This window comes from Sodiomyces alkalinus (genome assembly GCF_003711515.1).
Source record: "Sodiomyces alkalinus F11 unplaced genomic scaffold SODALscaffold_1, whole genome shotgun sequence".
Classification (NCBI taxonomy): domain Eukaryota; kingdom Fungi; phylum Ascomycota; class Sordariomycetes; order Glomerellales; family Plectosphaerellaceae; genus Sodiomyces; species Sodiomyces alkalinus.
Genome location: NW_021167079.1, coordinates 1,479,374 through 1,502,846, shown reverse-complemented (window position 1 = coordinate 1,502,846; position 23,473 = coordinate 1,479,374). Strand labels below are relative to the sequence as shown.

Below are 23,473 nucleotides of genomic sequence, written 5' to 3'. Positions count from 1 at the left end.
GTACGGTAATGCCTGTTACTACCTTACCCTTTAAGAAAAAAGGTAAAGGTCAACCGTCAACCGTCAACCGTCAACCGTCAACTACTTTGGCACTAGTTCCACAGAAGCAATCCCACAAAAGGTTCGAAGCAATTGTCCTTCGAAATATACCGACATTACGTTATTGTTGTCCACTGCAGTAGGTAGGCATATAAGGTACGCTCTACTATGGATATAGCATCAACCACGCCTAACCAACGAGTCGTTTCAGGAGTTTAAAGACTCTGAACTACGGAGCATGTACCTACGGAGTAAGTAATCACCACATACCACATAGCTCGCACCACCTCCGGCGGCCTCCGGACCAAGTTACGTAAACTAATACGGATACTGAGCCACTAATTATATTTAGGCAGCAGCAACAAACAAACTCGTAAACAAACTCGCTGACATAGAGGGAAAGCCTACAACAGCCATTGACGCGAGGCAAGAAGAATAAGCAAAGAACAAGCAAGATGATAACTGTATCAGACAGAATACACAAAAAAACTGCTAAGTATAGTACAATACCGTCTCTGCTAATGTCGTCCTGTTGAAAGCCGACCAGATAGAGAGAATGAATGCATGCGACATGTCCCCTTGTCTTCAAGCAAGGCCACAGCAGCGCCGAAGAGGATGAACACGAAGAAGGAAAAAGAGAAAAAAAAGGAAAAAGAATAATATATACATCGTACAAGTCAAGAAAACCGACCAAGCCTCCCTTTTCGTCTTGCTCTCTTCTTACTTAGCCATTACGTCTACATAACGACCGCTCTTCCTCGCCTTCTTCGCTCCAGCCTTGCGAGGGACAGCCGGCCCCAGGAGGTCATCGATACTACTCGCGTTGCTCATGCTGGTCGTCGGCCGACTCGGCGGTCCGCTCGGCGGCCCACCTACGCTGTGGTTGGATACCGAACGTGCCATGAAGGGAGGAGGTCCACCCGGCGGTCCGAGACTTCCTTGCGAAGAGGGCCTTTCCTGCTGTGACGGCGCCTTGCCACCGTTCGATCCAGCCGGTGTCATCGGCGGTCGTGGTGGCCTTCCCGTCATGGGCGGTGCTGATGCCGCCCCTCCCGCCGGCGGGGGAGAAGGCGTGTTCGCATGCGATCTGGACCCCGACCTGGGCGGCGGTGGCGTCTCCGTCCGCGCCTGGTTCTGGTCCGCTCCGGCCTTCTTATTGACCCAGCGCTTGAGCTCGGGATCATACACGAAGCTGCTGGCCTCTCCCAGCTTCGCCTTGATCGGCTTGTTGGCCTGCTGCAGGTCCGCTGACGCTTCCTTCTTGCCCCCAAACCAGCTCGTGAATCCCCATCCCTTCTTGGCCGACTGTTGCTGCGCCGCTCGCTTGGCTGTAATGATGAATTTAATGTCAGTGATGTCGTTCCTTTCAAGTCGTAACCCAGGTAGCCTTGGGTGTTCGAACCATGCTTACCGTCCTCCTCGGCCGCCTTCCGGAACATTTCTTCGTTTTCTCTATCTTTCTCCTCCTTCGTCTTTGCCTGCGCTCGGAGCGCCGGAATGCCATCGTCGTCATCATCCATAATGCTCTTCTTCTTGCGCTTCGCCTCGCCGCCGTCCTCGCCCTCTTCGTTCGACGGCTCGGTGTACGGCTCATACGACGGTGGTTCGTAGCCATAAGGCTGGTACGACGGCGGTTCAAACCCTCCTGCAGTCCCCGATTCTTCGGTTTGCTGCGACTCGCGCACCTCACTGGGGACCATTGAGGGGGGTTCATAACCGCTCGACAACGGCTGGAAGCCCTGGGTAGGCTCGCTCTCTCCGTTTGGCTCGGCAGGAACGAATGTCCCCGCAGAAGCGGCTGTAGGAGGTTGCTGGGAACCATAAGGTCCATACGGCGAGGGCGCCAGAGCGCTCCCATTGGGTTGTTCAGCCTCAGCCCCGGTAGCCGGTGCCGTCGCTGACTGCGCCTGGGACGGTAGGGTGCCGGCGCCCTGAGGTGTATATTGCTGCGGCGCATAGTTTCCAGCACCGTGCCCTGGTTGCGACTCCATTGACGACCGCGGCGCCGGCGCGTGCGGTGTGTATGGGGTGTAGGGTGAGCCCGACTCGTGAGACCCCGAGGAAGCCGCCGCCTGCCCAGCCATCGGCGCATACCGCGACGCTGCCCTCGTCGCTGGGACAGGGGGAGGTGCAGATGCAGTGGAAATGGGAATGGGAATGGGGCGGCTAGTCGCATACACATCGAAATTCGACATGGACGGCGACGGGCTGATCGTGGGCGTCCCGCCCGCAATGCGCGCGAACGGGCCAGTCTCGACGCCATTCTCCCCTTGCGCCCCGGCCGCCGCGCCTTCCGCCTCGTCGCCCGCCACGAACTTGTTGAACCGGTTCCACATGCTGTCCGAGACCTTGTTCATGCTCGGCTTGGAGATCCAAGACGACGACTCCTCTTTCGGCGCTTGCTTGAGCCTCTTGGTGAGATCATCAACAGCCGCCTCCAGAAGCGCGTGGTGGTAGGGCGATCTTTTAGTCTGTGCCACCGTCGATGCCGCAATGGCTTCGCAGTACTGCAGCGCCTTGTCGCGGAACCCGTGCTCCGCCAGCACCACCGCGTGTTGCAGCTTGTAAGCCGCTAGGTGCGGTACGCCCGTCGACATGCTGCCGCTGCCCAGTGACAACCCATACTCGTACACTTCACTGAGCAACAACGCCTCCGTATCCTTCGCGAACTGTTCGGCTTGCGTCCGGTGATCCGCTCCCAGGAGGACGAAGCTGGCTGTCGGATCGTCCAGGCCGCCGAAAACGGTGGCCTTCCGAGCAAACAGGAAGCACACATGGGCCGCTTCCGCTCTGCCGTAGGTCGACAGGAGGTTACCCAAGGCGTTCAATGCTCGGATATCGTCGGCGCTCCGGTTACTCAGCACCAGTCCCAGCGTCTCGCGCCACTTGTCCAGGCCGTCCAGTGCATCCTTCGCCGTGCTCGTCGTCGACGTGGTGTTCACGAGGTGAAGTCCTGCCCGGGCATGGCTGGGGACAAGCTCGTCAACACACTCCTCGTGGTTACCGGCGAAGATGTTGTACAACGTCGCAATCGACTCGTTGTTGTGGCCCGGATAGTTGACCTCCTTGCGGATAAACTCCTGCGCAACCTTCTTGTAGAGATCGGGAGACACCGTGTTGGAGATGAGCATGGCGTGCCCCCACAGCCTCTTGTCCGCAGCAGCCCAGGCTGCCTTTTCGCGTTCGCCAGCTAGCAGATGCTTGCGAATCTGCTCTACTGCCCCAGAATCCACAGCCTCCGCCTGCATTTTCGTGGCAGCCGACGTATCCAAGACGGCGCCACTTCCGTAAAGGGGTGCCGCCTCGCTGGGCTCACTCGGAAGATCGAGAGAGAGGACATCTCGCACGGCCTTCTCCACCTGCGGGTTTCCCTCGAGGGCGCCATCGTATTCGATGAAGATTGCGAGGATTTTCCACAGGAGCACCCTTTCTGCGGCCCGCTTGTCTTCGTGGGAGAGGTGCGTCTGCGTCTGGAATGAGTGGTCCGGTAGGCTCTTTTCCAACGCCTCGATCCCGGCTGTCAGCCAAGCGATCGTCTCCTTCTTCTTCGACTTGCCCTTGAGCGGGCCGGGGAACTTCGCGAGTGTCTCCTCGAGCGGTTGGACGTCTTTGATGCTTTGGATTCGCACTTCGCCGGGTGTACGCACAATCATGGGCGCCGCTTGGCCCATGCCGTAGCGAGGCACATCCTTGGGGAAAGACGTGACAAGCGTCCCGCCAACGCCCCACGAAAAGAGAGGTGCACCTTTCCATCTCTGCAGTGGATCATTCTCACGCCCGTCCGTGGGCGCAATCATGCTGAAACTTTGTGACGTCCCACGCGGGCGTCCTCTCGATCGCGACGCCACCGCCGCATAGGCACCGTGGGCAGACGGGGAGGGCTGAGAAGAAGTCGCAGGTCCATGCATAGAAGATGGCCGGACCACAGTCTCACTAGCTTGCGCCTCGGTGCGGTTCCCCAACATCGCACTCGGAGACTGGGTCTGCGACCTCCGAGGCGGAGCAAATCCTTGGTCTGGTGAGAGGCCGGTCGGCTGCGGTGCGTAGTTAGACGAGGCTCGCTTGGGAGGCGAAAGCATTGCATGAGAAGACGAAGGACGGAGAGAAGGAGGTGGTGTATGGCGCCCGGCGAGAGGGGATGCCGAGGCGTACTTGGACTCTGTCGAAGCCGTGACAGGGGTATACCGGCCACCGCTGGGTGGAGGAGGTTGCGGGTCCTTCAAGTCCTCCTCTTCTTCAACCTCATGAGTCGGTGGCAGAGATGGAACACGCTGGAGCCGCGGCTCGTGATGTGAACCGAACCGGCGATCCTGTGGTGAGTGTTCGCCGTTGGGAAGTGGCGCCGACTGGGCCCTCTCATGAGATATCTCGAAGTGCGCCAAAGGACTAGAAGTCCGCGGTTGATGTGGCAAGACCGCGGGGGCAGGTGCCGAGCTGTATGATGCCGAGGGTGGCCGTGAGCCGGTGGGCGCCGGCGAGTATCTGCTGGACGAACCCGGACGTGCTGTCCCATTCGCAAGGGGTCCTTGGGCGGGGGCGGGAGAATATCTACTATTGCTCTGCATGCCAGGGGATGGTTGCGGAGCCGACGGCAAAGACGCATAGGGGCTGACACGCGGGGGTGCAACCAAGTTGGGAAGTCCAGTGGAGCTAGGCCGCGAAATGCTAGGAGCATCATGCTTTGGAGAGTCTATGGCAAAATTGGGTTCCGAGGCCGACGAAGGCAATGACGTGGAGATGGAGATAGGACCAGGAGGACCACTGATCTGGGAGGGTGAGGGCAAACGATTACTCTGGCGTGAGCTTGGCCGCGGCCTCGACGTCACCGGGAGATCCTCGAAGAAATTCTCTTTCTGCTTTGGAGGCGGTGCGGTCGGCTTCTGGGCCACGGGAGGTGTCTCGCCGGCGTGGCCTACTACTGGGGGAGGGCCTGGTACCGGCGACATCTGGGTTTGCATACTAGAGCTCCTCGGAGGTAGCGACGTCGGCCCTGGTGGAGAGGAGGTCTGAATGCTCCTGGGGAGATGCTGCATGCTAGCACGCTTCCGGGGTTTCACCACCTCCATGGGCAAGTCGTATGGCGACGTGTACCCGCCCTTGGACTTGTCGACAAAGCTCTGGGCCTTCGGGGCCTCGGGACGAGCTTGTGGCGCGCGGTAGGCGGCCTGAGCTGGTGGGTGCGGCGGCTGCATGGCGTATGGAGACGTTGTTGGGGTAAAGCCTGATGCGGGTGTTGAGGGAGAGAACATGGTCATAGGCGATGGCTGAGGGCTGGGAACATAGGTAGATTGCGAAACAGCGTTCGGTGACGGAGCAGCAGGGGTATAGCGCGCAGGGAAATGATTCAATGGCGCGGTAGCTACCGAGGCGGTGGCCGGAGCTGGTTGCAACGATGGCTGAACTGTTGAAGAGGGCTGGTCATCGTCATCCTCAAGCAGACCCTCATCGTCGCTACCCAAGAAGGCAGTGGGATTAATGGCCTCCGAGTCGACGGGCGTCTCGTCAATGAGAAAATCATCGTCATCGTCGTCGGCAGCGAGGGCGGCCTGCCATTTGGCAGCCAAGTCGTCACCATTGCCTGTCTGATTCGTGGGGGCTTGATCGGCGGCGGACTGCTCTTGTGCTGACATGGTGATTCCCAAGCCTCTTCCCCCGGTGGACATCTGAGCGTCCGTGGAGCGGTCATTCTTGTGGCGCTCCTCCTCCTCCTCCTCCTCCTCCTCCGCCGCCTCGGGCATGTCATCCAAGGTATCTGCCGTAGGCATTGGACTTGCCCCGAGTGCATTGATGACTTGCATGGTTGACTTGCGCTGCAAAGTGAAACCATCGTCCGCATCTGGGTGAGCCTGTTTGGTGGAAGAAGTCTGCATCTGGCTGAAGAAGTCGTCGTCGCCTTCCGTTTCATCTCCAAACAAGACACCAGCATCGGTGGCGGCCTGGGCGTTGTCCTGGTGTTTCTCATCGGTTGCTTCCCGAGGAATGAGCGGAATGCCTTCCTCGAAACGTGACCCTAACTCGTCCTCATTAGTGTCTGTGGTGCCGCGGCCGAAATACTGGGGCCCATTGATCGTTGGCGCATCATGCGAGCCAGGTTGTTCATCCGCGGTACTTGACGCGTTGAACTCTGGAGCCGTGTCTCCAGATTGGCGACCATCGGTCTCCAGCTCTCGGATCATATCATGAGCCTGGCTCGAAGGTAGCGGCTGGTCATCCAGGGGAGTATCCGTTGAGTCCATAGGCGGGACGGCAGGAAATGAGTTGGTTCGGTCGGAAGGTGGCATGAACTTGAAAGGGTCGGTGTCGGTGCGTGACAGGTTCCACTCTGGGTCATCCTCATCGTTGAAGCTGACTTCATGGGAAACGGTTCGAGCGAATGAGACGGTACTGGAGTGGCCCAAGGCAGGGCCGGCTGCCGAAACCTCCGGCTGAGCTTCCGGCTGAGATTGATCTTCCGCGGTCGCATCAGTCCTTGACTGCGTCTGGACCTGGCCCTCAGGCTTCGGAGCGCCGATAGCGTCTGATGGTTTTATGGGAGCAGCGGATTCTTCTGATGGTTGCTCGGCCCCAGGCAAGGTGGAAGCGGCAGGGACAGAGTTCGAATCATCCAGGACAGGCCAGTCATCGGTAGGCTCGTCAGTAAACCAGGCATTGGAATTTCCCGTGTTTGTGTCGAGTGCTTCCCCTTGGGACTGTGCTTCTGTCGAGGCATCGAAAGTCTGTGGGGATCCGTCCTGAATAGGATCAGTGGAGAGTGGCTCGGTGTTGGTCTGGGGATGGGGATCGGGATGGGGATCGGGATCGGCAGGGAGCGAGTCGACGGCATTATTAGGCATCAGGGCCGGGTGCCACGACGAATTCTGTTCGTCAATGCTCATGTTGACGAAATATTAAGTATCTTGGTGTCTCGGGATCTCGAAATGAAGGGAATGAACTGGATATGGTCGACACGTTAGCAAACGAGATTGGACGGGGCAAAGATAGGGGCAGAATAAAAAAAACGCGATGAGCGCGTGTTCTCGGAGCAGGGGTAGAAAGATAGAACAAACAACGTACATGTATAATGAAAAGCACACGCAGCAAATCTACAGAGAGCCCCAAGAACAAAGCGCCATGACAGATAGAGGCGTGGGGGATACGATGTGAAGTTGGACAGGTTGGACGAAGTTGGACGGGTTTGACGGGATAGAAAAGCAAGGTAAGGTGGTAGACAGTCTTCTAAGAGGCAAGCTGGCAGGAAAGGGATGGATGATGGCGCGACCCCCAATCGAGAGCTAGTATGATACCCATCTGGAAGTAACTTCATAAGAATTATAGTATGCTAATATACAACTTTAATAAGTTCCTCTCTATTTGGATATTTGCCAAGCCTGCAAATCCTCCGTCATTCCGCGCCCAAAGGAGCGAGTCCACTGGTAGATTGGTCACCTTCCGATATCCCGACATGTCCCCGTACCTGTACCTTATCCGTATCTTAATACAAGTACCTCATACCTTAACTCTGTACGCCGTTCACCTCGGGTCAACGACACACCACCAGGTGTACGGAGTACGGACAACAATGCAAAGTACACAAGCCAGCCTGTTTGGCAGAACGGCATAGCGTTGTGAGCTCCCTTCTGTTGCGGTTCCGTCCTTGCTGGCCAGCACAACCTCAGTGGTCACCGGGTCGATTGCTCTCCTCTTCGCGAGTTGAGGTACTGACTTCGGTTCACAAGTACCTTAAGTTCTATCCCAAGATCATCGCAACGAGAAACGAGTTTCAACGGTCCCGCTGCGAATCTCGCCACTGTCTCCCACAATGGACATGTGATTGAACTGGTTAGAGACTCCGTCTGAAGATCCTGTAGTGCTTCTAAGAACAATCGAAACCTTCTGGCCGTCCGCGACATTACAAGTCGACGTTGCCTCAAAGCATGTGAATTAGTGTATTCTATCGAAGGTCGAACAGTGATGTGTGGGAAAAGTGTGTATATGTGTAGATGTAGGAGGAAGAATATCCCAGCCCAGAAGGGAAGCTGTGGAGGGCTAATATAGACCAGGTGGTGCCTGCAGGCAGCCACGCAACATATTCAAGGGGGTGGATATATCTTCGTACGGAGTAGATACTTGACGCCTTCTCCTTTGGAGTGTCCATTGATGGTTCGAGAAACCAAAATGAGGAGCGACGTCATACCTACTCCGTAGATGCTCTAGTTTCCTTCTGGGCAGGCAGCAGTCCTCAACACAACACCTTCCCTCTCGCAAGTCAAAAACGGGCAGGCAGCAGTCAGGCAGGCACGAGCGAGGCTGGTATTTTTACAGTACCTACCTACCTTAATGATAGGAGTGGCCGGTGCGTAAGGTACCTCATCCGTGGCTACCTTTCCTAGGTACTGCCAAACGTGCGGCTGTTTGTCAGAAGTGCACAGACCCCAGATTCCTCTATATAAACCCGTCCACCTCCTCCCATTGTATCCTTCTTCTTCTTTTCTTCTTTTCTTCTTTAGCTCTCTTTGGTACGTTGACCCCGATCCCCAAGCGCCACCAGCCCATCTCCGTCTTCTCTCGAACACGTCTGCTAACAGGTTCCTCTGCAGCCTTTTGGCTTAGATCAAGTGTAGTATCTGTTCTTTTCAGTTTAATCTCTGAAACGTCTCCAAAGGAGACACTTCGTGATTAATCTTATTTTTGGTTGTAGGGGAGGGCCCTCTGTGCTTGCACATGGCACTGCCCACAGTGTCCCTGGTATTACACCGTCTCCAGGCGACGCGAACCCGCATTTCCCCTTTTCATTGTTTACTCTGGCTTGTCTGGGGTGGCGAAGAAGAGGATGCCTCGCTTCTTGGGTAGCCTGGGCTCTGTGATGCGAATAGAGAATCACTTGGTCGGGAATGTGAATTGGTATGGTCCAGGGAAACTGGTATCACAGCATGCATAAGGATTGTAGCGTGGTAATCTGCTTGATGCAGGCGGCTTGGGGAATCTAGGTAGATATGGCTCTCGGCTAACTTTGTGGAATAGAAACGAGGCCGTGCGTACAGTCCCGTGGTCCTGATGATGATTATGGCGCGGACTGTTGCTGCTGTCGGGGTGTGCGGGCTTCTCTACGCCTGCGGGTGCGAGCCGCTCCATGTTTTGTTCCATGGTCCAACTCGCAGCTGAAGCCTGAGCCAGAAACTGGGCAGCTGACGACTGGAAACTCCGTACAATACTGTCACTTTTTGTTTTACTCTCGTACTTCGATCCACACCATGAACTTATGGCACCGGTGTTAAAGGTTATCGGGGCGCCGTTTGCCAGCAAGGGAGAAGCAGGGTGCCATGTTGCAGTGATCTGCTTAAAGACCGGAAGTGGAAGGGAGGACTGTACTGCGATGGATGTTCATCTGTCTTGCGCAGCTCCGTCCTGGGTGGATGCGTAATGTTTCCTGAATGAAGCCTGGTGTTATGAGAATCTGCCTCTGATCAAACAACGATTTTTGACCTTTATTCCCAAGCTCGCATTCAGCCAACCGCACTGCTAGTTGGTGCGCCTAGTCCCTGTAACTATCCTCATATTTGGCGGAATCCAACGGCGACATGGTTGCAGGAGGCCGACCAACTGCCTACCCACCCCCCGTTTGCCTGTCCCCCTCTCAAGTGAAGATCAATATCACCCAGTGATTCAAGTAACAAGTAACGTCTGGCTGCGCCGATATGCGTCATCTAAGCTGAGTGCTTTCAGCTGAAAGGCCGGGCTGCAAACGCATCGCCTAGGAGCCGGCGATAAGTTAGCACTTCGTATATATAAAGCCGTTCTCTACCCTCATGTCTTGTCTTCTGTTACCTCCTGCTTCATCACTCCAAGTTTCCCCCGTCCTATTTTGCCATTCAGTCCATCGCCATGGGTCTCAAACCTGGTGACCAGCCTTCCCTCCACCTAACGAGCCCCGGTCGGCTCCAGAAGATCGATCAGCTCCGCGAGAGGAACATAGGCGCTTATCTACCCTTGCCACAGCTCGTGGCAGTGGGAGATCAGAGTTCCGGAAAGTCATCTTTGCTGGAGAGCCTGACGGGCATCCCGTTCCCCCGCGGGCAGGAACTTTGCACCCGGTATGCCACCCAGATCACCCACCGCCGCGAGGCATACCGACAGATCGACATCCGCATCATTGCTGGACCACATGCTGTGCAAGACCACAAAACGAAGCTCGAATCGTACCTCAAGCAGCTGGAGACGACGGCACAGCTTGGCAAGGAGTTTCCCAGCATCCTGACAGAGGTAAGTCAATGTTGCGACTATCTTGTGTCAACTCTTATGGAAATCAGGGGCGTCGGATCTAACATCGATATCAGATCAACGCTCTGATGGGCATCAGGACCATCGATAATCCAGCTGGCGAGAACACCTTTTCCGAGGATGTGCTGAAGATCGAGAAATGCGGTCCGGACGAGGATTACCTCACCATCATCGACGTGCCCGGCATCTTTCGCACCACTACCGAGGGTGTCACCACCAACAGGGACAAGGAACTCGTCAAGAACATGGTCAAGAGATACATCAAAGATAACCGGACCATCATCCTCGCCGTCCTGCCCAGTAACGTCGACGTTGCCACCCAGGAGATCCTGACTCTTGCAGAAGAGGCCGACGCGGCAGGCGACCGGACCCTCGGGATCTTGACCAAGGCCGATCTGTTGAAGGAACTATCGGCCAAATCCGCCGTGGTGAGCTTGCTGGAAGGGAAGCGAAAGCCCCTCAAGCTCGGTTACCATGTGGTGACGAACCGTGGCGGGGATGACCACGGCGAAGAGGAGGATGCCTCGGCCGCCCTACGCGAGCGTGAGACCATGTTCCTGGAAGACCCGTGGGATCGCCTTCCGGACGATCGCGTCGGTATAGCCTCCCTACGGGAACGGCTGGGCGATTTATTGGGCGAGATCACGGATCGTGCGTTCCCTAAGCTCCGGACTGAGACACGCGACAGACTGGCAAATGCCGAGAAGAAGCTCAAGGACCTCGGCACCCCTCGGCAGACAGAACGCGAGCAGCAGCAATATCTGGTGGGTATCGCGAGCCAGTTCCAGGCCATTGTCCGCGCCGCCCTGGATGCAGATTATTCGGCACACCCGGCATTTTCACGGGACGAGTTGCGGCTCATCACAGCTGTCATCAACACCACGGAGCAGTTCAACGTCAATTTTCAAAATTTTGCTCGCACATACCATTTCGAATCCAAGACGGGCATTGCGACTGAGGAGGAGGAGGATGAGGAGGATACGAAGGATGACGACGATGGCATTCTACATCTTGATATGCCTGGCATTCCTGATCCTGGTGATTTCCCTGACTTGGACAGAATCATTGTCACGGACTGGGCCGTCCAATCGCCCAAGACGGGCATCATGAAGTGGATCGACACTGTCTACCACCGTTCTCGTGGCCTTGACCTAGGCACTTTCGGCCACGGCATTCTTTCCACTGCTTTCCGGGAGCAGTCGGCAAAATGGGAGATGATGACGAAGCAATACCTCAGCCTGGTCATCCTCGTCGTCCATCGATTCGTCCTGGCGGCCTTGGAGGTCGTCTGCGTAGACACCCAGGTGTTGCAGGACCTCTCATCCACCGTCTTGGGTGACCTCGGCGCTAAGTACGAGACTTGCATGAACCAGGCAATCTTGCTGGTCCACATCGAAAGGCAGCTGAAGCCGTACACGCTGAATCACTACTTCAACGTGAACCAACAGAAGAGCCACGGCGTGCGGATCAAACAAACGCTGCAGTCCAAGGCCCGACGCGAGTACCCTGGTGACGAAAAGAGGCCCCTTGTTGTTAAGCTAGGCGATGTTGAGGATGCAATCACGAACAAGAGCAACGCAGAACACGCCAAGGAGACCATCCACGACATCCTCGAGGCCTACTACAAGGTAGCCTACAAGCGGTTTGTCGACAATGTCTTCAGCCAGGCGGTCGATTACAAGCTTCTTTCCGGCCCTGAGAGCCCTCTTCGTCTGTTCTCGGAGCAATGGGTCCTCGGCCTGGACGCGGAGAAGCTGCGTGCCGTGGCGGGAGAATCTCGCCGGACGAGGGAGCGTAGGGAGAGGCTGAAGAAGGAGATTGAGGAATTGGAAGTTGCAATGCAGATCTTGCGTTGATCGATGGCCTTTTGCAGGCCAGCTTGGGGATTTTGTCCGTCGCAAATAGGGTCAGTGGTTGCTCCCCGAGGGAGATGCGTATTCGTAGTGTCCAGAATGTTAAAATCCAGTAGCACACAATAGAGTCATCCCTCCACAAGGCAGTGGCGGCTCAATGTAGGAGATATGAGGAATGCAGTGCCCTCCATTTTCTTCTGCAGGACCTCTTGCCACGGAAAGTCGCCGTCCATGACATCGCAGCACTCCGAGTCGGGGTTGCCGTCATATTTGAAGGCGATGAGGCCGAGAAGTGGTTCTCGGAGCGTTAGGAGCTCGTAAGGCGGTTGGGATGTCTAAGGTATTCACCCAGCTTGCCGTCAAGTTTCGAGCACGTTCTCCGACCTGGGGCTGGTAACGCAACTTTGGCGCTCTTCATTACACGAAGCGGAAGAGGTTCAAGAACGTCGACGATGGAACCATTGAGTAGGAGAGTGGAGACATACCGTACATAAGTCGGGTGTAGACTGTAGCAGTGACCCTATAGTAGTGGCCGCTGCTCCTGCGCTGATGTATATTGCACTGTGCGGCGCACCTGACTAGCATGTGGGGCAGTGACTTCCAATTATGTCACTGTATCCCTAAAAACAGAGGCCCAGTAACTGTCAGATAAAGCGTAGTCAAAATCGTCACAAAATAGGTCAAAATTTGATTAAGGTAATTATATATAATTATAACTATCTCCGACCGTTAGGGAAACGCTACCACCGTATTTTATATAGTGCAGATTCTGTAAGCGTCTACCCGGATTATACTCTTAGTAATCCGGCCTATTACGTAACCGAAAAGACTGTAGTCTATTCGATATACCCCCTAATCGCCCTAAAACGTTAGTTAGGCGATTAAAGCTATTCGTAATCGGTAGATAATCTTGCTATATAATCTATTCGCTATATCCGCCCTTAAATTCATCCTCTAGGTCCTCTAAATATTCTATCCGGACTTCCTCTAGCTATTTCTGCTATAACCGTTCCCGTATATCTATTACGCCTACCTAGGACCTGAATATCTTAAATTTCTCGCCGTATAACGCCTTCGTTAATCTGTCTACTACTATTTCCGCGCTTGTAACGTATGTTATGAGTATTTACCCTTATTCCTTTACTTAACGTAATTAGTGGCCGTGGATATTAACGTGGCGGAGGCGCGTTATTAACGTGCTAATCTCTTAATTAACTAATCGAATCGTTTAGTTATTATCGTATAAGATCCTTAATTCCGGATCGTTAAATTCCACTCCTATACTAAATAATAGGCGTCATATAAAGATACCCTTTTTTACACCTTATACTAACGCTAATAGCTCTACTTCCATTATAGATATCGTGACTATATCCTGCTTATTAGCGCGCCACGCTATTATACCGCTAAATAAGCGTATTATATACGCTTAACTACTCTTTCGATTAAGGGTATTATCGGTAAACGAGGCGTTAGTATAGATTTCGATAGTATCGCTACCCCCTAATTCTAACGTAAATAATTAGCTATTAATTAGATCAAGGATTAGATAATCGGCGGCCTTATAGTGAATAAGCCCTAGATTAACTTTGAACCGGTATAGCCTAAATACTATAAACACGATATCAGGGCGTGATATTACTACTACGTATAGTACAGATCCTATCTTCCGTTAATAGCTTTTAACGTCCGTCGAGGTCCCTAAATAGGGCAGTAGTTCTACGATCTTAATTAGGTATATTAGGCGATAGTTACTACTATACTTACTATTTAGCTCTAAAAGGCGTTTTAATTTAGTAACGTAATCGCGTTATAATAGCTAGATTTTACGGGCGGCGCGGTCGCGAATAACCTTAATACTAAGGAACCACTATAAAGGATCGCCACTTTATAGGGTATAGTAGCGTTATAGGTTATTAACGGCCTACTCTATCTACGCCTTATATTATTCCTTATAAGTAATAACGATATCGTTAATATAGAAGAATAGAATTAAACCGCGGCGTAGAAAATAATATAGTTCTTACGGTACTATCTAAAAGCCGTCCGCTAAAAGGATAGCCGAAAAGGGCTTTTACTAAAGCAGTAAAGACTCCTTAAGTCTATATAACGTCTTGTTTAGGTATAAACGACTCCTAGGGGCTAAAAAGCCTAGCGGCGGGTATATAAAGATATCGTAGGGGAGGGGCGCGTATATAAACGCGTTTATAACATTAAATTATAATAGCGTAAGGTTAAATCGGGCGGCGATAGCTATTAACGCGCGGAATAACCGTCCGGCTAGTATTACTATATATATCTCCTTAAGCGAGGATTAATACTACTAATCTCCTTATACTATAAGCCTTACCTTATATTTATATAGAAATCTATACTTATCGAACTTATATATTCTTACTTATATCGAATTAAGAATCTGATATCTATCTACTACGGACGCCGGTACCCGTATCCACGACCCTATCTCCTCGTGGCTCCGTAGGTAGTCTTCTTATACTTATCAGAATAAGTAGCCGTAAGGGTATAAGGGTATATCGCGAGGGTTCTTCGGAGGAGAAGGGAGGTCTTTACGGTGGATCTTTATAGCCGCCGGGGTAACCGCTAGAGTACCCGCTAAAGTAACCGCTAGGGTTATATTTCCCGAGATAGCCTCCCGGGATATACTTCCGGTAGTTACCGCCGGGGCCGTGGATTCGTAGGGTATTATTAAGCGTCGCTATAACGCTATAGACGTAGACCTTTTTAACCATAATTTAGTTAGCGGAATCCTATTTAATATATATATATTAGGGGCGTAGCGGCTAGCTTTAAATATAGTAACCTAATAGTCTTTTTTCTAGCTATCTCCTTACCGAATTAGTTACGCTCCTTTATTTAATAGGAGCCTTATAGCCGTAGCTATAAGGGTATCATAGCACTGTGTTCTGTTATTGCTACGCTGTATGCGTTGGCTCGGCAGTATGTAGATTAACGGCACGGAGTGCTATAGTTTCTTAGCTTAGTTATAAGTAGCTTAGTCAAGAGACTGCCGAGGTATATCTAGTATACCTCTACAGGCGAGCTCTCTAAGCTCGCGACTCCTCTTATAATCCATCTTTAGTTCTTATATCTTCTTAACACGCTTCGCGCTATAGCCGTATTTACGGCCTAACAAATAGTAGCAACTAATTACTTCCGATCATCGCTATACTATACCCTATTTTTTCTTTTATTTAATCTGCCAATTCCTAAAAGGCGAACGCCTCCTATTAGCAAACTCGATAATCGATTATATCCGTTAACCCTGGCAGAGCCCCTAATTAATATAATATAACCCGGTAGTACGCCGAGATAGCTAAGTCCCGTAGTTTCTCTCTAGCATTCCGTATTTTCTCTAGCGTCTCTTTTTCTTTCTCTATCTTATATCTAACTATTCGTCTTAATTAATAACGCTCTTAGAACGTTTTTCCCACGTAGACTACGGATTTTCGCACTCTTACCGTTTTCGCACTTTTCGACTACCGCTTACTACTCCTCTTTTCGTTAACGTTATTAACTTAACTTACACCTTCCTCGCTAGTAGTTTCCTACTAGTAAGCGCCACCTCTATTAGTTTTTAAGTTTTATTCTACCGGATATAACTACTATAGTTTTATAGTTTTACCGGACTATTTTTTTTCCATACTATTACCCTTTTCCACCCTAGATAGAACCGTTATCCATAGCAGAAAAGGAGATTTTTCAGGTCTATAATTTTATTAAGGCTAACCCACTCTAGACTTAAGTATAGTATCTGCTACCAGGAGCTATCCCTATTATCGAGTAGGAAGCTTCACTCCTACAGGAACAGGCACTCGCAGAATAATAACAATAGACATTATAATCTGTAAGGACCGATAGGAGGAACCGAAACTCTATAGATCCTAACCTATCCTTTCCTCCCACTTAGGTGACCGATAACTAGGCAGCTAAGGTAACGCTTCGGATAATACTTCGCAGACTTAATATCTACCGTAGCTAGCTAATAAGCCGTGCCTACTCTCGCCAGAATAGTCTTAACCCTTAACTCAATTAACCTATTAACCCGTAGGGCGTCTAGAGATATAGGCGTTAGATACTAGCCAGTCGGATAGCTTTTATTTTAAATCTAACTAATCGTAGGCTACTATTTAGCCGATAAACTACACCTTAATCAGTTATACTTCCCTAATTCTTTTAGCCCGCACCTACACCACCCCTATAGTAATTATATACGCTAATATCGATGCCCCTATCTCGCCGATTATTATTTTTTAACCCTCCTTTACCAGGATCTTTTCCGATAAGTGTTTTCATAACTATCCAGTAATCCTCGTAGGATATATTACCCGCCCCGGAACTAACCAGGATAAATACTAATATAGCTAACGCCGGTTAGAACGGATAATAGACTCCTGCTCCGTAAGGACCTATACCCGCTCTATAGAACTAAGTATTAAGACCGGCCCCTCCTCCTACTACTTCTCTCCCTCCACCTAGTATACTATCCTCTAACTAGTTTAAAAATATAATATCTTTCTTTACGAAGTAATAGCTTACCGGGAATTCTACCGGTAACGACCGTTATAGTTTTCGTAAAAAGCTTATATCTATTAGGTTTTTTAATCCCCCTATAAATAATAATAGTAATCCCTACAATATATAGTTATATATCGGCGATGCTATACACTAGTATAATATTAGTTTATTTATTAAGAGCGCTAAAGACTAGGCTAATACTCCTAAGCTAAGGGAAGAAGTCCGGCTTAATCTCTACTCCTTATTTAAGGGCGTAGCCGGCAGCTAGTGGCTTATAAGCCTCGACGCTATTTAGTGGGTAGAGATCCGGCGTGATCTTAATACCCTATTTACCACTTTTCGTCGGCGCTAGCAGGTTAATCCTAAAACCGTAGCGGCTAAGATAGTAAACCTAAAATTCACTGCCCGGGATATTCTAGATAGCCGCCCTTTCGTGGAATAGGTAAACTAACTTGTAAGGCTCTATCGGGCTTTAGGAGCCACTACTCGCACGAATCTTAATATTTAATAGGAGATTTAGAACCGGATCGACCCTACCCTAAGAGAAATCTACTGGCGCCCCGATAATCTCTTACACCTAGACGAATTTATACGTGATATCGAGGCCTAAATTAAGAACCGTCGACTATCACTATAGTATTAAGTCTAATAGGGAATAGTCCGCCCGGAGTAACTCGGGGAGATATCCGTGGCTAGTACCGAATAGAATACTAACTAACCCGTATAGGTTATCCCTAATAATAGACTTCTAACCTACTATGCTAATAAGCCTATTATAGAGGGAATAGCTAATTAGGGTTAAATAGGCTAGCGTATAGGTAGTTTTTTAGGCTGTAACGGTGGCTACGGTTATACGGGAGGCTACGATCGCGGCGGAGGCTATGGACACGGTCTAAGCTACGGACGTAGTCAAGGATATAATCGCGGTTCCGGGAATAGTCGCGGTTTTCCCGAATATAGGTTCACGAACTAGCGCGGAGGATAATCCCGACGAGGTAGATAGTTTAGATAGAATGGTAGATAATATAGAGAGGAACGACGTCCTTATTAATATTAGGTACGTAAATAGGTTAGAAATAATATAAACGATAGGGATAGATAGGTAGTATATATAGCCATAGATAATCCTTATAAGGATTAGGACGAGCACGACTTACGCGAGAAGGGTTTTATATTTCTTAAGGAGGTTCGTAGTAAAGGAGAGGAAATATGTACTTACGAGATTAAGGAGGGAGATATTAATACGGAGGAAATTAACGTGAATTATTCTTATTTTACTAGCTATATCGGTTATCTACCCGTACGCAGGCGCCCTACTATGCGAATACACTATAATTAAACTAACGTTTTAAATAGTCAGAAACCGGATATACCCCGCCGCCGTATAGTAAAACCCGCTATACTACCCGCGAGCACGAAGCCAGCTATATATAAATACAGAAAATATAACGCTATTTTCTCTAGTAGAATATAACTTTTCCGCTACGTTTTTAGGAATATATATATAGAACCGAAGCCTAAGGGTTAGGGACTATACGGAATATAACGGGAATAGAAATAACCGTGGAAAACTCCTTAACCTCTTTATAGGCTATACCCTAATAAGACGCTATTTCTTAATAATATTAAGGCACTATATAACGACACGCCGGCTCTAGATAACGTAGAGGCGTACTCTAATAACTTATATTCCGCGCATAAGCCACTAATAGGACTTAAGCGGCCTAAATCGGTATATATCGGCTCTAAGGCGTCGCTAACAGGAACTACCCGATCACCTAGACTATTAAGACCACCTAAGCCTAACACACTCCACGGACGATACTCCTTTAGGCCAAACGATATTATAGATATATAAGCCTTTATAGCCCGGAATTTAGAATAGTATACTTACTACCGTATTCCCGTTAAGTTCATGCCTAACGGACCACCTTCGGATATCTGCGTGGATTCCGGATATATTATACTACTCGTGGATCGGAAATAGCTAATAGACTATACTTATAATATTCGTTTCGCGACCGTAGCTAACCCTAAGCCTATACACGGCGTCTCAGGAAAAATAACCGTTAAAGAGATTACCACTTTTAATTTCTATATCGACGGATATATCCAGTATACCCCTGTCACCGGTCATTTTATAATAATAGCCTAGGTAATAAACGGTCTCGAAGTAAATATACTTCTTAGTTCTAAGTTCCTAAAGATATACGGCGTCGATATACTCTACTTAATCGGACGACTTCGTATCGTCGGCTACTATAATATAACTATACCTATTATCGGACCCTATAAACCACCTACTAAACACCGCCGTAGAGTAATAATAGCTTAAACTATAACGATTCCGCCTTTATCCGCCACGCTTATTCTGGTTCGATATACGAGTCTTCCCCTAGGACCCGAATTTTATTTTAAGCCCGAGGTATATTATTCAGCTATACGGCACGTCTACGACGCAGAGACGCCTAAAGTCGTATATTATATTAATAATAATAACCGCCCACTTACACTATACAGATCGGATAGACTCGGTTATATCCGGGATAGATAGGACGATACCGACTTAGAGAAAATCGAATAGATTAACGCCTATATTCTTATAGCTATTAAGGGGCGCGAATTTAATAACTACGAACTAGTCCGGAGGATTATACAGGTAATACCGTAGGAGTTAAGGGAGACTCTACTAACTTCGCTAAATTCTAAAAAGCCGTATTCGGGCAAAGATAAATATAGCACTATAAACCCCGAACGGCTAGATAACGTCCCGGAAATCGTTAAGGCAGGCGTGTATATTTATACTATAGACTCTGCTAAGGCAGAGCAGGTTTATGAACTTCTATAATCTTTTAATATTTAGCGCGACCGCGGTATTATCCTACTACCATCTAATAAGCGTATATAAGTCGATTTAGTTAATAACTAGCAGAAAATAAACCTTTACTCCCGCCTATACTAACTAAGTGGCGAAGACTGATAATACCTAAACGATAAATTTCACGATATATATATAATAGGTCGTATAACCTAGTAAAGAAACCCTATACCGTTCGCCTACCTAGCTTTCGTTATCTAGCGTACCACCTAAGGGGTTAAGAAAGGACGAGTCGTCGTGGATCTCCGAAAGCTAAATAAGATAGTTCTGCTAGACGTATACCTAATACCCTCTTAAGACGAAATTATATAAAGCCTATAAGGTAAGAAATTGTTTAGCGCTTTTAACGCTAGCTCTTTCTTTTACTAGCTTCTAGTTAAAGAGGAGTATAAAAAACGGATAATAATCGTATCGCCCCGAGGTTTAGAGCGCCCTAAAGTTATACTAATAGGTTTTCGTAACTCCCCACTATTCACGCAGAGATTTATAGATTAAAGGCTATTTAAGTATAGGTATTTCTATAAGGTATATATTAACGATATTATCGTTTTCTCCGACACGTTTAAGGAGCATTTAGCTCACCTAAGGATAATACTAAAACTCTTCTAAGAAATTTGACTAGCCCTATCTCTAGTAAAATCTTTTTACGCTTATAATTCCGTACGACTACTAGGATTTAAGGTCGATAGCCTCGGACTATACACTACTACGGACCGGATAAAAGCACTCTGATAGATAAAAATACTAGAGAAACTATTAGATCTAGAAATATATATCGGAAAAATAGGATTCCTACGACGATTTATTCTATAGTTCTGAGTTAAGATCGACCCCCTATAGTAACGCAAGACTAATCTGCTTAACACTACTAAGGCTAACGGACAGATTATACCCTCCACTCCGAAGCTTATACGATAGAAGTAAACTGGAAAACTCGTGTATAAGCCGATAGAGATCGAGAAACAGGCTTTCGATATATTATAGAAATAGGTTACCGAGGAAATAAAACTTTACTATTATATCCCTAATAAGACCACTTTTCTTAATCTCGACGCGAGCGGACACGGACTAAGAGTTTTTCTATTTCACCTAATAGCTCTATAGGATAGCGGCAAAATGTTAAGGAATAGGCTATAATACCAGGGAAAAGATACACCGTAACGGATAATACTATTCGGACTTAACAGTTATATATCATTAAGACTTTAACTTAAGGAGGAAAAGGGGACTTTTTCCCCTCTACGCTAATATAGTAATTTAGTCTCGCCGAGTACTCGGCGATCTAAGCGTATCCCCGATTATACACAGTGCTAATCCACCATACCACTTAGTTCCTTATACTACCCCCTCTCTAACGGGGCTAATCCCTTAGGCCCGTTCTATCCCCCCCACCGGGTAGAATATACGTATAACTCTAGCCTTATACGAACTCCACCGTCTAGTTAGCGCTTATAATTAGTCGGCACCGGTAAGGCTATATACCTCCTTTTAAATATCACGACTTCCTTCCACTTATAGTTAGGTAATCGGTAAACCGTCGGCGGTAATTACGTAGCCGACTCGCTTACTAAATACTATTCCCTTTTCTAGCGTCCCGCGTAATAGCCGGCGATTACTCGCCGCGTTTTATAATATCGCGCTCGTCGCTATACCTTCTTTTATTATCGTGGTGTATAGTATTACTAAATTTATTCTTACCGTTCTTTATACTTACTCCCTCTCCGGCCGGATTTATAACTAAAATAACTATTCGCCTCGTAGATAAAAGTTCTCGTGGCTCCCCCGTAATTATTCTTCTCTTCTTTCTTTTCCTTATATAATCCTTATTCTTTATATTACGTTTTAGTTTACTATATATTCACATTTATATCTATATCCATATTATAGCCGAATAATCGCTATTATATCCTTCTTATTTCCTAATATCGACTAATCGCTAATATATCTCTTCTACTCGGCGTTACCCGAGAGTTATATTATATACCCTATAATACCGACGATAGGTGGCTAAGGAGCTTTTCTAATAATCCGCTTTACGGTTATTATATAGTTTCCCTGGCTAGCGATATTTATATAGATTATATTAACCACCCTAACTCTAATATATATAGGTGCGTCGTTTATCTTCGTTCGCACTAGGCGTGTATATCTATAAGTTTATCCTTACCTTCGCCGAATATTCGGCTTCTAAAGCGTTTTTAGATTCCCGACGGCCTTCTAGGAGCTACCTAGACTATTTAGAATATCACCACTAGCGTCCTCTAAAAGGAGGCTAATAAAGAGCTAACGCCGATCGGTTAGCGCCGCTTCTATCTACGGCTTTAGGCCGTATATAAATAGTTCCATAAAGCTTTAGATGAAGCTACTCGCCCTCCCGGCACCACTAACGCTTTTTCTTTTTTTTGTTTTTCTTTTTTATTCATTTCGCGCATACAGCCCTAAAGCTATGGCGTGGCGTCTTTTGCCCTATAGGCTAAAGGCTGAAGGCTAGAATAAACTTTAGTAAGGAGTGGAGTAGTACTAAATAAAGGAAATCTTCCGTAATAGTCTGCCTAATATACCGAAAAACAGGTAAAAAACCAAAATAGAAAACTAGACCGTAGGATCCGAGGTTTACGCTCTATATTACTCTGCCGAGGCTATTTTAGTAGCTAAAAGATAGGCCTGTAAGGCCTGTATTAGCGGTAGAGATAGCGGTAGGCCTGCTAGGGCTTCCTGTAGGGCTTTTCGTTCGTTTTTATAAAAAGGGCAGGAAAGGATAAGGTAGGCTGTATTCTGTATAGGGGAGCCGGGACAGGAATAGCGGTCGGTAGCGTAGTTTCGGGCCCTTTTTTAGTGGGATTTTAGATATTCGAAGCCGGTTTTTAGCTAAATAAAAGCCGACTTTACCCACCTAGGGCCCTGTATCGGTAGTGGTTTTTAGGAAAAACGGAGGTTATCTCGGACTAGGCGCCTATATAGGCGGCCTAAACGCACCGATTTACCCCTTTTTTCCGCCTCTTCCTCTTCGTTCTAGAAAGCCTTCCAGTCTTAAATCAGGGCCTTATTAACCCGGCGTTTTAAGTGGCTAAGGGTAACTAGGCTAATAGATTTAGCAGCTTTTTTAGGGTCTAGCGCCTGTTTAGCTGCCTTATCCGCTAGTTCGTTCCCTTCTATCCCTATATACGAAGGGCACTACCACACAGAGACTGAAGTGCCCTGTTGTTTTAGTTATTAGATAATGGTCTTAGCCTCTATAGCCCACTACGGGGAGCGCTGAAGCTTCTGAATAGCCGCTTATGAATCGCTAAAAAATATGGCACTCTAGGGGCTTAGACGACTACTCTAGGGCAGTATAAAGGGCCTGAAGAATAGCGTATAATTCGGCGTTAGCGACTTCGGCAGAGTCCCCTAGGTTAATACCCATAGCTCTACAGGGCCTACCGGTACTAGCTAGCTGTATAACAGCAGCTGCAGCCTGGGGAGGCCCTGTAGGAGGCCTTATAGGGTGGCCTAGGGAACCGTCGGTGTAGAAAACCAAGGCCCACTCGCCTAAGGATTATTATATATCCTTAAGGGCTTCGAAGTGGGCTGTTTTTGGGTCTTGGGTGCCGGAGTCAGAGTCGGTATTATCCGTGGTTTTAGGCCGTTCCTTTAAAGGAAAAAAGGGCCTAAGGTTAGCTATAGGCTCGGAGGCCTAGGGGGCCTCCCACCTAGCTACCGGGCCCTTTATCCCCCAGGACTGCCCTACTAAGGCTACTAATTCTAGGCCTAGCTTACAAAGCTATGTGGTGGGCTATAGGTCTTATAGGCGGACGAGGTCTTCCTATTCCCCTAGAAGCCGGCGTCTAATAGGGTGATTCGGTAGGAACTTTAAGGACCTAAAGGCATAAAGCCTATTAGACCTAGTTAACCGAATCGAAGCCGGAGG

General features: G+C 48.9%; 3 protein-coding genes across 3 annotated transcripts; 1 reads left to right on the top strand and 2 right to left on the bottom strand.

Moving 5' to 3' along the window:
- Positions 1-524: 524 nt before the first annotated feature.
- SODALDRAFT_326309 (hypothetical protein) lies at positions 525-7,219 on the bottom strand. Its single transcript, XM_028610136.1, has 3 exons — positions 7,093-7,219; positions 1,451-6,970; positions 525-1,367 (listed from the first exon to the last, which is right to left on the bottom strand). The coding sequence occupies exons 2-3, from the start codon at positions 6,912-6,914 to the stop codon at positions 760-762; spliced, it is 6,072 nt and encodes a 2,023-aa protein (XP_028469950.1). The 5' UTR covers positions 6,915-6,970; positions 7,093-7,219; the 3' UTR covers positions 525-759.
- A 1,624-nt stretch (positions 7,220-8,843) lies between these two features.
- SODALDRAFT_326308 (hypothetical protein) lies at positions 8,844-9,293 on the bottom strand. Its single transcript, XM_028610135.1, has one exon. It carries the CDS (start codon positions 9,148-9,150, stop codon positions 8,896-8,898), a length of 255 nt encoding a protein of 84 aa, XP_028469949.1. The 5' UTR covers positions 9,151-9,293; the 3' UTR covers positions 8,844-8,895.
- A 597-nt stretch (positions 9,294-9,890) lies between these two features.
- SODALDRAFT_303201 (interferon-induced GTP-binding protein mx2) lies at positions 9,891-12,554 on the top strand. Its single transcript, XM_028608947.1, has 2 exons — positions 9,891-10,278; positions 10,353-12,554. The coding sequence occupies exons 1-2, from the start codon at positions 9,901-9,903 to the stop codon at positions 12,150-12,152; spliced, it is 2,178 nt and encodes a 725-aa protein (XP_028469948.1). The 5' UTR covers positions 9,891-9,900; the 3' UTR covers positions 12,153-12,554.
- The last annotated feature ends 10,919 nt before the right edge of the window (positions 12,555-23,473 follow it).

Coding starts and splice junctions, on each gene's coding strand:
- SODALDRAFT_326309 (XM_028610136.1), bottom strand. CDS start 6,914: ATGAGCATTGACGAACAGAATTCGTCGTGGCACCCGGCCCTGATGCCT. Junction 1,368..1,450: donor GAAGGCGGCCGAGGAGGACG/GTAAGCATGGTT, acceptor TCATCATTACAG/CCAAGCGAGCGGCGCAGCAA.
- SODALDRAFT_326308 (XM_028610135.1), bottom strand. CDS start 9,150: ATGGAGCGGCTCGCACCCGCAGGCGTAGAGAAGCCCGCACACCCCGAC.
- SODALDRAFT_303201 (XM_028608947.1), top strand. CDS start 9,901: ATGGGTCTCAAACCTGGTGACCAGCCTTCCCTCCACCTAACGAGCCCC. Junction 10,279..10,352: donor TTCCCAGCATCCTGACAGAG/GTAAGTCAATGT, acceptor CATCGATATCAG/ATCAACGCTCTGATGGGCAT.